The sequence below is a fragment of the Lampris incognitus genome, chromosome 7 (genome assembly GCF_029633865.1).
Source record: "Lampris incognitus isolate fLamInc1 chromosome 7, fLamInc1.hap2, whole genome shotgun sequence".
Taxonomy (NCBI): domain Eukaryota; kingdom Metazoa; phylum Chordata; class Actinopteri; order Lampriformes; family Lampridae; genus Lampris; species Lampris incognitus.
Window position 1 is genome coordinate 19,836,975 of NC_079217.1, and position 16,614 is coordinate 19,853,588.

The 16,614-nt window shown below is 44.9% G+C and overlaps 1 protein-coding gene across 1 annotated transcript in view; it reads left to right on the forward strand.

Annotated features, from left to right (window-relative positions):
* LOC130116165 (alpha-2-macroglobulin-like) overlaps positions 1-12,090 on the forward strand; it is a 51,485-nt gene extending 39,395 nt beyond the window's left edge. The window contains exons 24-36 of the mRNA XM_056284120.1: positions 3,548-3,724; positions 8,482-8,557; positions 8,653-8,809; positions 9,038-9,112; positions 9,291-9,453; positions 9,560-9,747; positions 9,890-10,102; positions 10,261-10,385; positions 10,510-10,600; positions 10,728-10,796; positions 10,880-10,985; positions 11,446-11,487; positions 11,781-12,090. Of these exons, the coding sequence (XP_056140095.1) occupies positions 3,548-3,724; positions 8,482-8,557; positions 8,653-8,809; positions 9,038-9,112; positions 9,291-9,453; positions 9,560-9,747; positions 9,890-10,102; positions 10,261-10,385; positions 10,510-10,600; positions 10,728-10,796; positions 10,880-10,985; positions 11,446-11,487; positions 11,781-11,788 (1,490 nt within the window). The 3' untranslated portion in view covers positions 11,789-12,090. The remainder of the gene's footprint in view (positions 1-3,547; positions 3,725-8,481; positions 8,558-8,652; positions 8,810-9,037; positions 9,113-9,290; positions 9,454-9,559; positions 9,748-9,889; positions 10,103-10,260; positions 10,386-10,509; positions 10,601-10,727; positions 10,797-10,879; positions 10,986-11,445; positions 11,488-11,780) is intronic.
* The last annotated feature ends 4,524 nt before the right edge of the window (positions 12,091-16,614 follow it).

The following is a 16,614-nucleotide window of genomic DNA, read 5'->3' on the forward strand; positions in this document are numbered from 1 at the left end:
GTTATGGCCAATCCGTGACTTGCACAGAAATCCAATAATTAGGCACCGCTTGGGTTCAGATTGGGGAGGCTGTTCCTCCCAATCATGCCCCTCCAGGTTTCTCCATCATTGCCCATATGAGCATTGCAGTACCCCAACAGAACTATAGAGTCCCAAGGCAGAGCCCTATCCAGGACACCACCCAGAGACTCCAAGAAAGCCGGATACTCTAAACTGCTATTCGGTGCATAATCACACACAACAGTCAGAGCCTTCCCCCCAGCAACTCGCAGTCATATATCAGTGACCCTCTCATTCCTCAGGGAGAACTCCAACACGGTGGTGCTCAACCGGGGGCTTGTGAGTATCCCCACACTCACCTGGTGCCTGTCACCTTGGCCAACTCTGGAAAAGTAATGAGTCCAGCCCCTCTCCAGGAATTTGGTACCAGAGCCCATACTGTGTGTGGAGGTGAGCCCAACTACATCTAGTTGGTACCACACCGGCTCAGGCTCCTTCCTTGCCAGAGAGGTGACATTCTATATCCCGAGGACCAATCTGTGATGCTGGAAGTTGGCATGCCCCGGTCCCCGCCTTTGCCTGCCACCCAGCCTACATTGCACCCTACCCCCAATGCCCATGCCCGTGTGTGGTGGGTCCACGGGGTGGTGGCTCCATGTTGTTTTTTCGAACTGGGCCCGACCGGGCCCCATGGGCCAAGGCTGGCCACCAGATGCTCGCCAGCGAGCTTCCGCCCCAGGTCTGGCTCCAGCAGGGGCCCCCGTTTTTCCTTTTCCGGGTGAGGTGCTATAACTCTGCTGGTGTAATTTCACTAGGTTTCTCATCACGAATTTTTGTTTTCTTAAATTCGTTTTCAAATGTATCAACAGTCTAGCCCCAGAGCCTCTTTCCAGATATAGCCAAAGACAAGGTAGTAACCACACCGGCTCAGGCTCCTTCCTTGCCAGAGAGGTGACATTCTATATCCCGAGGACCAATCTGTGATGCTGGAAGTTGGCATGCCCCGGTCCCCGCCTTTGCCTGCCACCCAGCCTACATTGCACCCTACCCCCAATGCCCATGCCCGTGTGTGGTGGGTCCACGGGGTGGTGGCTCCATGTTGTTTTTTCGAACTGGGCCCGACCGGGCCCCATGGGCCAAGGCTGGCCACCAGATGCTCGCCAGCGAGCTTTCGCCCCAGGTCTGGCTCCAGCAGGGGCCCCCGTTTTTCCTTTTCCGGGTGAGGTGCTATAGCTCTGCTGGTGTAATTTCACTAGGTTTCTCATCACTAATTTTTGTTTTCTTAAATTCGTTTTCAAATGTATCAACAGTCTAGCCCCAGAGCCTCTTTCCAGATATAGCCAAAGACAAGGTAGTAACAGAGTAACTAGGAGCATGGTGAATGGCAACTGTGAAATACCACATCGTAGCTCTAAATTGGGACAATCGGCTTTCTCCATAAAGGGCTGTCAACTTTGGAACACATTGCCAACTGAAATCAAATTAATTCCAGATATAAAATCTTTTACAACAAACTTTAAGTGCTGGCTAAAATCAAACCAGAGCTGTACCCAGTTTTAGCTAATTGTTTTGCATTGTTGATTTTTTTTTCTTCAAACCATACATCACAATCAATATATTTTGGTATCTATGTATTTTATTGTAATTTCGTATCTGTAGTGTATTGTGAGTTATGATAATGAAAGCTGTATATCTTAATTACACTGTACATGTAAAGCCCGACAAGAGTTGAATATTAGCAATAGCTATAAACTCTCTGTGTAGTACATCAGTTTCCTGCTCCATATTGGCACCATGTTAAATGGCTTCCTGCCTATCAAATAACAGATATACCTTGACTATGTGGAGTCACTCCTAAAGATAATCCCATGGATGTTCGCCCTTGACCACTATTCTATGCCCGCTGGATGACAGTTCATATGATTGACTTACTTGCTCTTGAGGTCAACAACATATGCTGAGTTCCTCCACAATGGAAACTTTGTGATGCAAACGTGTTTTATGGTGGCCATCTTGAGTTTTAATTTTCAGCGGGAACCGTAAGAGTGATGTCGTAGTTCCCACTATTTTTGAAATCAGCATACTCTAAAACCTCCATGTACCCTTTTTATGCTTTTATCCAGATGTGCACGCTTTGAGTAAAAAATTTTACATACATGAGAGGTAGTTATGAAGCATCTCACACCCACCTTCAGTGAGGAGTAGGACTTCCCTTTTGAGAATGAATGACATCATGATTTTACAACAGTCTGAGTCACAAAATGTAAATCATGATGATATCTTGTAGTTTTTTTTTTTAGTTGCGCTATGAATTCAACACACTCAGAGCCTATCTAATGCACATGATTTGATGCGGGAAATTTTTCAAACCTTCGAAAAATATTGAGAGTAGGAAATTGGACTCAGCTACAAGATTGCACATGCATTGATGATAGTGCAGAGCATCTGTGGGTTGTGAGACACCTCTCCATATGGAAAAATTGAACCTTCTTTTCCACTGACCAATTCCTCTTTCAACTACACTTCTTTTTATTTTGTATGCCCAACAGGTGACAAAAAAATCACAGAGAGTCATTTAATTTTATTAGAGCTTGATAACACAAGCCTACATACAGTATGAAAATGTATCTCTCCTATCAAATATAGAGCCGCAGTCTCATTGGTGACAATTAGACAAATGAAAGAACTTGCAGTATTTGTATTAGATTTTACCTGTTGTAATTAAGCTGAGCACCAGCAATTGGCCTCAGAAAAGGGGTCATCAGTAATCTCTCTTTCGGGATATCCTTTATTACCAAGCAAAGTGACATCTAAGGAGGACCGTGCTTGTGCTCAAATAAAAGCTTTAAACTAGTCTCACTGAGTACTCTTGTATCATGTGTAGAGCCATATGGCCATAACATCAAGGGCCACATAGTTTTTCTCCATAACCACTTATGTGCTGATGCTATGGAATTGCTTACGATTCACATATACCTCTTCATTTATGCTTGGGGCAGTGATCTCAACATTCGTGCCATCTATGACACCTACAACTCCAAACAAACCAGCGATTTGCATAGATGCTGCTGGTTTTTGCATTACTTCACATCTTGAAATTTTTGGCTGTGACAGACTCATCATCACTGTTGCAAAGTTGCACGTTCCCAGTTGCTTAAAAATGTAACATTACAAGAAATTTGGTGTCTTTTGGAGAGGGCACCCTTTTCCCTATAGGTGGTGGGATTGCATCCCATACAAGGTCAGTCACAAAAATTATTCCATCTCTATCCAAATTATATTGTTTGATAAGCACGCTGTTGTTAAATTCTCAGAGCCTTCCCACTCTCTGCCCAGAATGTGTGTACTTTTCTCTGCCTGAGTGCCATCTGCTGGGAACTCCTTATGGGTTAGTTAAGAAAGTAGATAAAATGCTCTTACTCCATTGCCTAAAAGTAGGACCACATTTGCATAATTTTTTGGCCTGTTAGAACTGATTTCCTTCTCTGAGATGTTTCATCAGTATGGGCCCTGGCGTTAAAACTTTATTTTTCTCTGTTTTTTGCAGGAGACATCTTGGGCCGGGCCCTTAAGAACCTGGATGGGCTGCTGCAAATGCCATATGGATGTGGGGAGCAGAACATGGCCCTCCTGGCCCCAAATATTTACATCATGGAATACCTGAACAACACACAACAGCTGACCGCAGCCATTTCTGAAAAGGCTAAAAATTTTCTTGTCAGTGGTGAGTCTCAGTTAGTGTTGTAAAAAGAAAAAAAAACAGACCAGTGTGGGAGTACAGGAATGAACAGACAACGAGGTGGTTTCTCTTTTTCTCTTTTGCCGGGTCGTTTTATTCCTTCCACCTAAACACAGGACACACAAGCATGTAGCGTGTTATCCAGCTACCAGCTAACCATTTTCCCCATAAACCACACCCCCCAGAACTCTCTGTCTAACTTCCACTCTTAAAGGGCCTGCAGAACATTAAGGTGAATGTCTCAAGTTCTCATGTGCAGCTGCCACACTTGCCACCGCCCCCCCCCACCCCAGAATTCACCTTACAAAAAAATAAAATATAGGAGACAACGGTCGACGATATTGGGGATGAACAGGGCACCCATAGTGGGTCCACCTAACAGGAGAGAGGGCAGAAACAGGGACAGCGGGGTGACGAGTAGCCAAGACAGGAGCCAGTGGAGGGATGGGGGAAGTGGCGGGGCAGGGGCGGGGGTAGTGGCAGGGGCAAGTGGATATCCAAGCCATGGGGGAAGTGCCAGCTCCACCAGTCTGTCCAAGTCGAGATGGACTGACTTGAGGCGGTCCACTGAGACCCCCCCCCCCCCTGATGTCCACTATGAAGTATTTGGTCCCCACCTCCAGGACGCAGAAGGGCCCATTGTAAGGGGGCTGCAGGGATGGCCGATGTGCATCACGCCAGATAAATACGTTCCCAGCCAACAGTGGGCCCTTAGGAACATGGGCATAATGCAGGCCATGTGTTGACGTGGGGATAAGAGCAAAGTCACCGGCATCCTCCAAGGGCACAGTCCACTGGCGGGCGGCAGACCAGGGAGTTGTGGTGATGGGATTGAAGTCCCCCGTGACCTGTAGCGGCTGGCCATAGACCAGCTCAGCCGATGAAGACTGGAGATCCTTCTTGGTGGCGGTCCACAGGCCTAGCATGACCCAAGGAAGCTGGTCGACCCAGCTGGTGTCAGTGAGGCTGGACCACAAAGCGATATTTCATGGAGTGATGGAAACGCTCACGAAACCCATTGCTCTGTCAGTGGTATGCTGTGGTGTGATGGAGTTGTATTCCCAGGCCCTCTGCGACGGCTGTCCAGAGCTCAGATGTAAACTGAAAGCACTGGTCCGAGGAGAGGTTGGATGGAGTGCCAAACCGGGCTACCCAGGATCCGATAAACTTCTGGGCCACCTCCACCGATGAGGTCAATGACAGTGGGACTGCCTCAAGTCACCTGGTGGTTCTGTCCACCACAGTGAGGAAGTGGGTGAACCCCCGGGAGGGGGGAAGGGGCTCTACTAGGTCCACATTGATGTGGTCAAAGCTTCTCTCTGGAACCAGGAAAGGGGCCAATGGGGCTCTGATGTGACAGTGGACTTTGGTGTGCTGGCACACCATGCAGGACATTGCTCAGTCCCTCACGTCACTTCAACCCAGGCCAGACAAACTTGGCAGCCACCAACTTCATAGACGGCTTCACTCCCGGGTGCGAAAGACCATGGACTGCATCGAAGATGCTCTGGCGCTACCTAGTGGGAACCATGGGTCTAGCCCAGGGGTCCCCAATTACTTTTCATAGCGGGCCACTTTTAGGGCCACTTTTAAAACCACGGGCCACTCAACCTCCAGCAGCATGTTGTTCGTTAGTTTGTTTTGGTGTCGATACGTTGCAGGTATTATAATTCAAACAGATTTTTCATCTATTTTTCGATATATTACTAGTCTTACTTTTACTAAGAAATAAAAAAAAAATTTGGTAGGGAAATAAAAAAAAATTCTTCCTTCTGGCATTTCTCCAAAAATTATCGCGGACCATAAATCAACCCGTCACGGGCCGGACGTGGCCCGCGGGCCGCCTATTGGGGACCCCTGGTCTAGCCTGACCCATGGAGACTGCAGAAGAGTGTGGTGCTGGTGTTTCCAAACACCACATCCTGCAGCTGTAGTCCACTGTCCGCTGACCGGTAAGCCTGCAGATTAGCATCGCCCGCCTGATCTGCAGCCACGTCAGTGTAGTCGAGATCCAGGTGTACGGCACCCGCCACAGCCCGGGAGAAAGAGTCAGCAATGAAGTTGTGTTTCCTGGCCACATGCTGGACGTCTGTGGTGAACTCAGAGATCTCCGAGAGCTGGTGCTGCTGGTGCCCAGTCTTCAGTGGTTCAGCCTTGGCCATGGCTGACACCAGCAGCTTGTGGTCCACATATGCAGTGAAACGGCAGCTCTCCAGCAGGAATCTGAAATGCCAAATGGCGAGAAACAGCCCAAGGAGCTCCCGGTCGAAAGTACTGTACTTCCTTTTGTGACTAAAGAAGGCAAGCAGCTGCCAGGCCCCACCTACCCAGTGCTCGTACACCTCTCCTACAGCCTACAGCGTAGTCAGATGCGTTGGTTGTGAGGGCAACCGGGGCAGTGGGTGATGGGTGTGCCAACAAGGCTGCATTAGCCAGTGCAGCCTTAACATCCTCGAAGGCCTTGTCCGTCTCTTGGGACCAGTTTACAGCACCTTTGGGGTTCCTACCCCACAGGGTCTCGTATAGGGGCTGCATAATGTCAGCTGCCTGGGAAATGAACCTGTTATAAAAGTTTACCATCCCCAGGAATTCCTGCAGGGACTTCACAGTCCTGGGGCACTGAAAGTTGGCCACAGTGTCCACCTTGGTGGGGAGTGGGACCACTCCCTCCTGAGTGATTCGGTGTCCAAGGAAGTCTATGGCTGACCGGCCAAATTGGCACTCGACTGGGTTGATGATGAGCCCATGTTTGCTGAGCCACTTGAACAGCCGCCAGAGGTGGGCCAGGTGCTACTCCGCGGATATGCTGGCTACGAGGATGTCGTCCAAGCACACGAACAAGAATGGCCTGTCCAGCAGCACAGAGTCCATCAGTCACTGAAATGTCTGCGCTGCTCCCTTGAGGCCAAAGGGCATCTGCAGGAACTCAAAGAATCCAAACAGCGTGATAACTGCTGTCTTCGGCACATCCTGAGGGTGGACTGGTACCTGGTGGTAGCCCCACACCAACTCCACCTTGGAGAAAATGGTAGTCCCTGCCAGGTAGGTGGAGAAATCTTGAATATGCAGGACAGGGTAGTGGTCAGGGGTTGTGGCGCTGTTGAGGTGACAGTAATCACAGCATGGGTGCCAACCGCTGTCAGCCTTTGTTACCATGTGCAGAGGGGAACGAGCTCGGGCCAATGTAACCTCTATATTCTGGTCACGACTCCAAAGCACAAACCACATCCACGCAGGTACGTTGGGTTCAGGTGACAAATGTCCCATTTATTATTGTCTGGCAATGAATCAAAACAACAGTTGGTCAAGTTCATTACAACATGAATATTACACAATCGTCATGGAAAAGTGGGACTACTCTAGTTAACCAGTGAGATCGTATAGTTTGAATGATACACACATACTAGCTAATGAACCCACGTCACATGAACCCGTTTTCTCATTCTAAAGTACGACAGTCTGCTAGCTAACATGTTAGCATGCAAAGAACAAAATACCAAATTTATTACAGGGCAGAAAATACGCAATAAACATACCTGACCTGCAGCTATCAAAGTGGGCATCAGAAGATTACAGTCGTAAACTTCCAAAGTCAAATCACACACACCCTTTGGCAACACACGGTTTCCTCCACAGCCAACCAAAACTATGTCAGGACTGTCCTCCACAGCAGTATGCAAGGCCCCAGCTTCAATGAGTTTCTCCACCACCGTGTGGCTCAATGAACAGATCATGGAACCAGTATCTAGCATAGCTATGATTATGAGCTTTTTATTGACAACGACCGGTGTATAAAAGAGACTGTTGGCACTATTTATGTGCTGAGTGTTCTGGAAACATGGGCTGTCAGAGTGGCCCACGATGCTGAGGCGTTCCATAGCAGCGAACTCCTCTGTGGCAATGGCGAGCTTGGCTGGGTTGAGGTGCCGTGCGCATGGGTAGACTGGGTAGCGAAGTAATGCTCCACCCGATGCGTGGCCACTGCTGACGAGAAAACAGGTGCAGTGAGGTCTTGAAACTTGCTGAGGAGGCATTGATTTCATGGCCTGTTGATCCCGTCAGGGTCAACAATTGTGGGAGCACAGGAATGAAGAGACAACGAGACGGTTTCTCTTTTAAGACCCCGGTTGGGACATTTTATACCTTCCACCTAAAAACAGCACACACAAACATGTAGCATATTAACCAGCTACCAGCTAACCATTTCCCCCCACAACCACACCCTCCGGAACTCTCGTCTCGCAAGGCCCGTCTAACCTCATCTCTTAAAAAGCCCACAGAACATTGAGGTGGCTGTCTCAAGTTCTTATGTGCAGCGGCCACACCAGTGTCTTAACCTTACGGCTCCTTTGTCTCCATGTATTTGTGTCATATTGATTATGGACTTAACATTTGCTTTTAGCTTGTTTTTGTTTTTTTCAGAAATAGTAGTTTGAACAAAGGGGATAGGATTTGAGAAAAACTATGAGATAATATCTGATTTCAATATTGCACAGAATGCTCAAAAATCAAGCACCCTAAAAAAAAAACGAAAAAAAAGAAAAGATAGCTGACCTCCCCAAACAAAAGTTTTCATTGCAATGGCCTAGGGACATCCAATAATCATTTGTGAATATGAACACATGCTAAATTAAATATGTATCTATATATACCCATCTCTCTTCCATATGTATCTCTATCTTTCTCTATCTTTCTGTCTGGCTATCTGCCTGCCTGCTAATTGCAATGTCAACTGCACACAGGCTACCAGAGGCAACTGAACTACAAGCACAATAATGGCGCATATAGCACATTTGGAACAGGAGTAGGGAATACATGGTAAGAACAGTATCCATCACATTGTCCACTATCTGCCTTTACAAAGGTCTTTATTTAGTTATTCAGTAAATGTGTAACCATCTCTCTATTCTTAGGTTGACAGCTTTTGTGATGAGATCCTTTGTAAGAGCAAAATCATTCATCTTTATTGACCAATCCAACATTGATGATCCAAAACATTGGCTGGAGCATGAACAAAAACCTAGCGGTTGTTTCCGTATGTTGGGACACCTCTTTAACAACAGAATGAAGGTATGATGGAGGACTTATTATACTGATGCTGATTGATGCTGTGGAATATAAATACTGAGGGGAGAAATGTTGGTTTTTTTCAATAACTGACACCTATTCCTCCACCAATTGTTGAAAAACCAATATCCTAAATGTGCCATTGACCAGACCCACTCATTGATATGTAGCATTTCACTCTGGATGCCGGGGTCAAAAACATAACTGAAATAAGTGATGTTTCCTCTACAGGGGGGAGTGTCAAATGAACTGACCCTTACTGCTTATGTTACTGCCGCTTTCTTGGAGATGAACATACCACCATCTGTGAGTAGACTCTTTTTAGATCTTCCCCTGGCTATTTCATTAAATGCTTTAAAACCTCACTGTACAATTGAAAGAAATTACTATTAACAATGCAGGGAGCAATTTCAGTTCTGAAACAATTGCTTATTATAAGTGTATGGCTTTCTGTGCTGATCAAAGCGTTTTCTATTGGATACAGCATGCTGTCATACAAAACAGCTTATCTTGCCTGAAGAATTCTACCATTGTTTCGGGTAACAACTACTATACAGCTCTGATGGCCTACGTTTTCACTCTGGCCGGCGAAAAGGAGACCAGGACCAAGCTTCTTCAGCAATTGCACGAGGTCGCATCAGAAGAGGGTGAGACATCTCCTTAACTCTCTTTGCAGTTACTTCATCACTATCAATGTAATTTATGCCATGCCTCATTGTATATGTGTGTTTGGTCATTTGCATGGTTCCTCAGGGGGTCTCATCCACTGGAAACAATCCTCAGAAGAGACATCATACTCTCTGTCTGTGGAGATCAGCTCCTATGTTCTGCTTGCCACCCTCAGCACCACCTATACCACTGAGGACCTGGGCTATGCCTCCCGCATTGTTAGGTGGCTCGTCCGCCAGCAGAACTCTTACGGAGGTTTCTCTTCAACACAGGTACATCCAAACAATCTGCTCTGCTCGATGAGGTAGCGAACAGCTTTTCGACTGTCCCTCCATGATTAATGTCTCAGATGTTCCACCCTTGGAAATGTTCTCATACAATGGCAATTTATGTCCAAGTTTGTGTGTTTTGTAGGACACAGTGGTGGCTCTTCAGGCACTTTCTCTCTATGCCACTTTGGTGTTTAGCGAAAAGGGCTCCAGCACAGTGATGATCCACTCGCCCAGTGGCCAGCTGACATTTGTTGTGGACCAAAGCAACAAACTGCTCTACCAAGAGAGGGAGTTGCAGGATGCAACAGGAAAATACAGGCTGGAGGTGGATGGTACTGCGTGCACCTCAATACAGGTCAGTGGATTAGCTATTAATTAGCCTATGGTTGGTTCCTCCTTTGTTCTGATGATATTGATTGTCACTTGAAAACAACTCACTGTACATATGTATCAAATATGGGTTGGGTTGCTGTTTAAGACCGCTGAATAAGCACCGTTGTACCTATTTCCTAGATGACTCAGCGGTTCAACATACCAACTCCCACTGATGTGAACAATATCAGCATCCAGGTCAAAACTGAGACAGACTGCACCAGCACATCTCTGAGGCCTAAACTCACTTTGAAACTCAAGTCTCTGTAAGGGCTAATCCACTAGGCATAAATTATTGCAATATTAATCCACTGGTTGTGATTATGTTAATGTCAAGGGAAATTAACATAATATGCCAAACAATGTTGCTCTTTCATGGTTCCAATACAGGTATAATGGAAAGGAGACACCTACAAATATGGTGATCATAGATATCAAAATGCTATCTGGATTTGTCCCAGACCCAAACTCTTTGAAACTGGTGAGTGATTAGTGTTTACATGAATAGAAACGTTTATAGGGTGAATTGTTTGTAGGTATAATGATGGCAGCACCAAGTCTTCAAACACTTATTCATGTATGGCCATTTTAACATTGTCTCTTCACAGCTCAAGCGTTCCGTTGGGGTGGACCGTGTCGAATACAAAGATGATCACGTTTTCGTGTACATAACAAGGGTAAGATGATTTCACAGCACCAAACTCTGTATGATGTCACCCAGCTCTGTGACTAATTATGTCCTTTATGTTTCTTTTAACAGTTGCATTCTGGCATACCCATAAACCACACCTTAGACATTGTACAGGAAATCGTTGTGAACAACTTGAAACCAGCTGTGATCCAGATCTATGACTACTACCATACAAGTACATTAATAATTAATCCTTCACATAACCTCCCAGCCTTTATTTGTCCTCCTGAAATGAGCTGCGGGAAAGATGTTGTTGAATACCTGCCGAATACACTGAGAAAATGTCAAACTGAAAAGTTGAAGCTTAGCGTTTCTAGACTTAAAAATGTTCAAGTATTCCTAAGAGGAAAACGTGATTTACAGAGATCCCCAAGCCAGGGTTCCTTCATGACCAATGTCACCAGAGGAGGAGTTGAAAATATAAAGAAGTAACCTCTTATTAGCGGCAAAAGTTGACATCTGTATCACAATTTATAAAAACAAAAGAACTTATTTTGATTTATGGTGCAATTTTTCAAAAAAAGCTAGAAAGAAGCATACTCCAGTATCAGAAACTGGAAAGAAGCTGCACTGTTTTGCCTGTTCAGCCTCGTTTCTTTAGGACTAATTTTTATTTATTTATTCTTTTTTATCAGGTGACCAGTCTGAGATGGAGTACAACTATCCATGTGTCACAGGTAATGCATTCATCAAACTTACTGAGACTTAGTCACTATGTGATATTATTGCAATTGCTTACTACCATTAGGACCTTGCTTTTAAACTGGTCGAACTTCTGAAGGTTTAACTATATGTTCAGATTTTTACTAATCTATAACTTCACTTTCCAAATGGATGTCAAACATGAGGGCAATCCATAATTGTAATCGCTCACTGAAAATCATGTACTGATGAGCTAACTTAAAGAAGAATTAAAGCTAGTGATATGTATTAACTTGAAACCCCCAAATATTTTCTCTGTTATCTACAGGAAATTGAAGGGAAATGTGTGTTCATCGCTAACATCTGAGGTGGAAAATGATTTCAACCAAATGCAAACCTCTTTTTTTTTTTTTTTTTTTTAATTGAAAATGCTGATTAGTATATTCACAAACACAGTTGGGAAAGTATCTTAAGTTTGGGTGTCAGTGCAATGATGCATTTACATGAAGCCATGCGGCAATGTGTGTTATAATTTTTCATTAAATACAATCATCAGTGTTCTGTACATTATGACAGGCAAAACTGCAACTGCACTTTATGTAAAAATTTCAATGTCATTAAAAGTCAAAATAAAAAGAGTTGTAAGGTTATCTTTTTTTTTAACTGTTTTTTTGAGAGGAACAATTGATTTTGGACGAGTACTAGTAGCTATAAGTAAGCAAGTAATTAACATGTTTGACTACAATGTAAATTCTACCAAGTTAAGTTTTTTTTTTTTTTTATTAGAAAACCGATGACCTTGGGAAAAGTAAGCAAATGAACTAAATTGTGTCAAACTACAATGCATCCGGAAAGTATTCACACCCCTTCACTTTCCCCACATTTTGTTATGTTACAGCCTTATTCCAAAATGGATTAAATTCCTTTTTTTCTCATCAATCTACATACAATACCCCATAATGAAAAAACGAAAAAGGTTTTGTAGAAATTTTTGCAAATTTATTAAAAATAAAAAAACTGAAATATTGCATGTACATAAGTATTCACACCCTTTACTCATTACTTGGTTGAGGCACCCTTGGCAGCGATTACAGCCTCAAGTCTTCTTGGGTATGAAGCTACAAGCTTGGCACACCTATATTTGGGGTATTTCTCCCATTCTTCTCTGCAGATCCTCTCGAGCTCTGTAAGGTTAGATGGGGAGCCATTTTCAGGTCTTTACAGAGATGTTCAATGGGGTTCAAGTCTGGGCTCTGGCTGGGCCACTCAAGGACATTCACAGACTTGTCCCGAAGCCACTCCTTCGTTGTCTTGGCTGTCTGCTTAGGGTCGTTGTCGTGTTGAAAGGTAAACCTTCGCCCCAGTCTGAGGTCCTGAGCACTCTGGAGCAGGTTTTCATCAAGGATCTCTCTGTACTTTGCTCCATTCCTCTTTCCCTCGATCCTGACTAGTCTCCCAGTTCCTCCCGCTGAAAAACATCCCCACAGCATGATGTTGCCACCACCATGCTTCACTGTAGGGATGGTATTAGCAAGGTGATGAGAGGTGCCTGGTTTCCTCCAGACGTGACATTTGGCATTCAGGCCAAAGAGTTCAATCTTGGTTTCATCAGACCAGAGAATCTTGTTTCTCATGGTCTGAGAGTCCTTTAGGTGCTTTCTGGCAAACTCCAAGCGGGCTGTCATGTGCCTTTTACTGAGCAGAGGCTTCCATCTGGGCACTCTACCATAAAGGCCTGATTAGTGGAGTGCTGCAGAGATGGTTGTCCTTCTGGAAAGTTCTCCCATCTCCACAGAGGGACGCTGGAGCTCTGTCAGAGTGACCATTGGGTTCTTGGTCACCTCCCTGACCAAGGCCCTTCTCCCCCGATTGCTCAGTTTTGCTGGGCGGCCAGCTCTAGGAAGAGTCCTGGTGGATCCAAACTTCTTCCATTTACGAATGATGGAGACCACTGTGCTCTTCGGGACCTTCAAAGCTGTAGAAATGTTTTTGTACCCTTCCTCAGATCTGTGCCTCGATACAATCCTGTCTCGGAAGTCCACAGACAATTCCTTTGACTTCATGGCTTGGTTTCTGCTCTGACATGCACTGTCAACAGTGGGACCTTATATAGACAGGTGTGTGCCTTTCCAAATCATGTCCGATCAATTGAATTTACTAGAGGTGGACTCCAATCAAGATGTAGAAACATCTCAAGGATGATCAGTGGAAACAGGATGAACCTGAGCTAAATTTTGAGTGTCATAGCAAAGGGTGTGAATACTTATTTACATGCAATATTTCCGTTTTTCATTTTTAATAAATTTGCAAAAACTTCTACAAAACCTTTTTCACTTTGTCATTATGGGGTATTGTGTGTAGATTGAGGAGAAAAAGGGAATTTAATCCATTTTGGAATAAGGCTGTAACATAACAAAATGTGGGGAAAGTGAAGGGGTGTGAATACTTTCCGGATGCACTGTATGTGAAATTATTTCACATAAATAATTTTATTTGACACAATTAATTTCATTTACCTACTTTTGCCAAGGTAATTGGTTTCCTAATTTTTTTAAAGTAAACTGTGGTGTTCCCAACACAGAACATTAACCAGTGTGGGTTGGTTGGTTTTGAATGTGCACATTCAAATATGATTGGTGCTGAATGAGGTGGAGGTCAGCTATTGGTTGTTCCTGAAGAGTATATAAGGCAGAATCGCCACCAGGGCGTTCCCTTGGTACTCCGCTCTACTTGGGATAGCTAGGTTGTTACAGCGTAAGAATAAATATACTACGTTACTGTCATAAGTCTGCCGTGTGCACTTTCCAGTTATCTTCTTAAACAGTTTTAGAACAGTATTTGTGTTTCATACGCCACAGTTTGGCGACGAGGATGGGATGTTTAAGTTGGAAGTCACAGAGTTAGCATGTCAAGCGGCTCCAGCGAGGCAGAAGTAAACGACGAACAACCAGAGAGACGTTCAGTGAGTGAAAGGACCGTCGAACAGAAGATGGCATTCGGTAAGCCAGAAGATTTCCACTTCGAGGAAAGTGAGGAAAGTTTTGATAGTTATCGCCAGCGGTTAGAGCAGTACTTCGCAGCAAATGGATTGGACACTCGAGATGAGAAAACCAAAGCGGTATTTCTTACGGTGGTAGGAAAACGGGCACATAGCTTGCTGATGGATTTGTGTGCACCAGATAAGCCATCGGTTAAAACATATGAAGTACTGGTGGGAATGCTAGAAAAGCACTACATCCCAAAAACCAACTTTATTGCCGAGAGATGCAAGTTTCACGGAAGAAACCAAAAGGAAAACGAAACAATAAGTGAGTACATTGCAAGTTTGAGAAAGTTAGCAGCCACATGCCAATTTGGAACATTTTTAGAAGAAGCACTGCGTGATGGGTTTGTCTGTGGAGTTAAGAGCAGTGAGCTAAGAGATCGGTTACTCAATGCTGCTCACACAAAAGACTTAACGTTACAGCTCGCAGTTGAAATGGCGCTTTCTTTTGATGTAACAAAAGGCAACAGTGCGCAACAGTTTGCACATGGGGTGGGGAGTACTTCATTGGTAGGTTGAGTGGTTGTGAATGCAGCTCCAGGCCTGACTCCTCCCTCAGCCAACCCCCTCATCAGGGCCAGGTTATCTAAGCCACCTGTGCAATTCTTTTTTTGCCTTCTCTCTTCCTCGTCGTCGCATGTGTCTGGTAGTTGGTGCTGCAGTTCCTGAACTTCTAGCGTGGAACCTCTAGTGTTTGCTGCCACTGTTGTGCTGGTTATCAGGAGTATTTCCTGGTGTCAAGGTTCCCTGCTGGAGGTGGTTCTGCTGCTGTTTTGCCTTAGTTTCTTTTGATTACTAACTGGGTTGACCCTTCTCTAGTTTGGGTTTTTGTTGTTGACCTATTTGACTTATTTTGTTAGTTATTCCCCTCAGCGGTCTGAGTGTCATCTTGTGGGAGGCTAGGCACTTGTGGTGAGGTCCCTGCATGTGTGTGTGTGTGTGTGTGTGTGCGTGCGTGCGTGAGTAGGAGCACCGGGACACGTGTGGCGAGTTCACCGGTTTGCTGTGCTGCACGGAAGGTGAGTATTGGTAGCACTCCTCAGTTAGTCTGCCTTTCACAGTTGGCCTCAGCCTAGCTTTCTAGTTTGGTTACTGTAATGATCTTTCCCCTCTGGCTAAGTTAACTTATAACATTAATGAAGCAAGGACGACTTCTCTCATGCTGGGTGTTTATTCATCGACCGGATTCCTACTGACGTTGTTACGTACATCACATGACTTTGTTGTGGCGCTACGGAAAGCCGTAAGGGACATTAGCAAATCAAATATTACTAGCAAATATTACATCTCCCTTTTTCTGAAAAGTGCTGCTTTCTCTGCAGAGATACAGACCACGTTGAGCACGTTTATAAGCGAATACAATCTTAATAAGAAAGAATATGAAAGTGGAACGCTAATACAACTGGACTGCAACAAGTAGTGTAAAACATTTCCTTCACTGTCTAAATGTGACACTGTAACATTTCATCTTTTTTTTTCATTTCATTACTGGTAACTGCAAACAGCAGGTAGGTACACAAGGTAAGTGAACGCTGTAAATATTTCTTTTCAAAACATAGCAGGTATAGTACAGGTTGGTGTAAAATTCTCTCTTTTTTTAACATTCATAAGTCAAGGATTTGTCTTGGTTTGATCGTGCGACCTGACCTCGTGGTGTAACCAGGCTGTGTGTCTGGTTGTCGCTGATTGTTCGTGTCTGGAGGTTCAGCATGCTCTTGCTGATGGGCTTGTGTGTTGTTGTTAGCGCTGGTAACAGTCTGCTGTGAAGTGTGTGTGTGTGTGTAGTGTGAGTGTTCACTCTGCTTTGTCGCAGGTGTTGACGGTTGCGTTGGTAGATCTGACCTTCTTTGGTTTGGATGTGGTAGCTCCTGTCTGTGTTCGCTGGTCTTTCCACAGTTGCAGGTCTCCAGGATCCATCCTCCTGCCAGAAGCGGATTGGTTTGGCTGTTCGGTTGTAGTATGCCTGCTGGCGCTGTTGACATACCTCTCTCCTTTTGTGAACATCCTCCTGACTGGTGATCTGTGGCTGCAGGTGTTTTGCTGTTGATGGGAGAATGGACCGCAGCCTCCGACTCATCAGTAGCTGTGCCAGTGATTTCAGGTTGTCCACCGGTGTGTT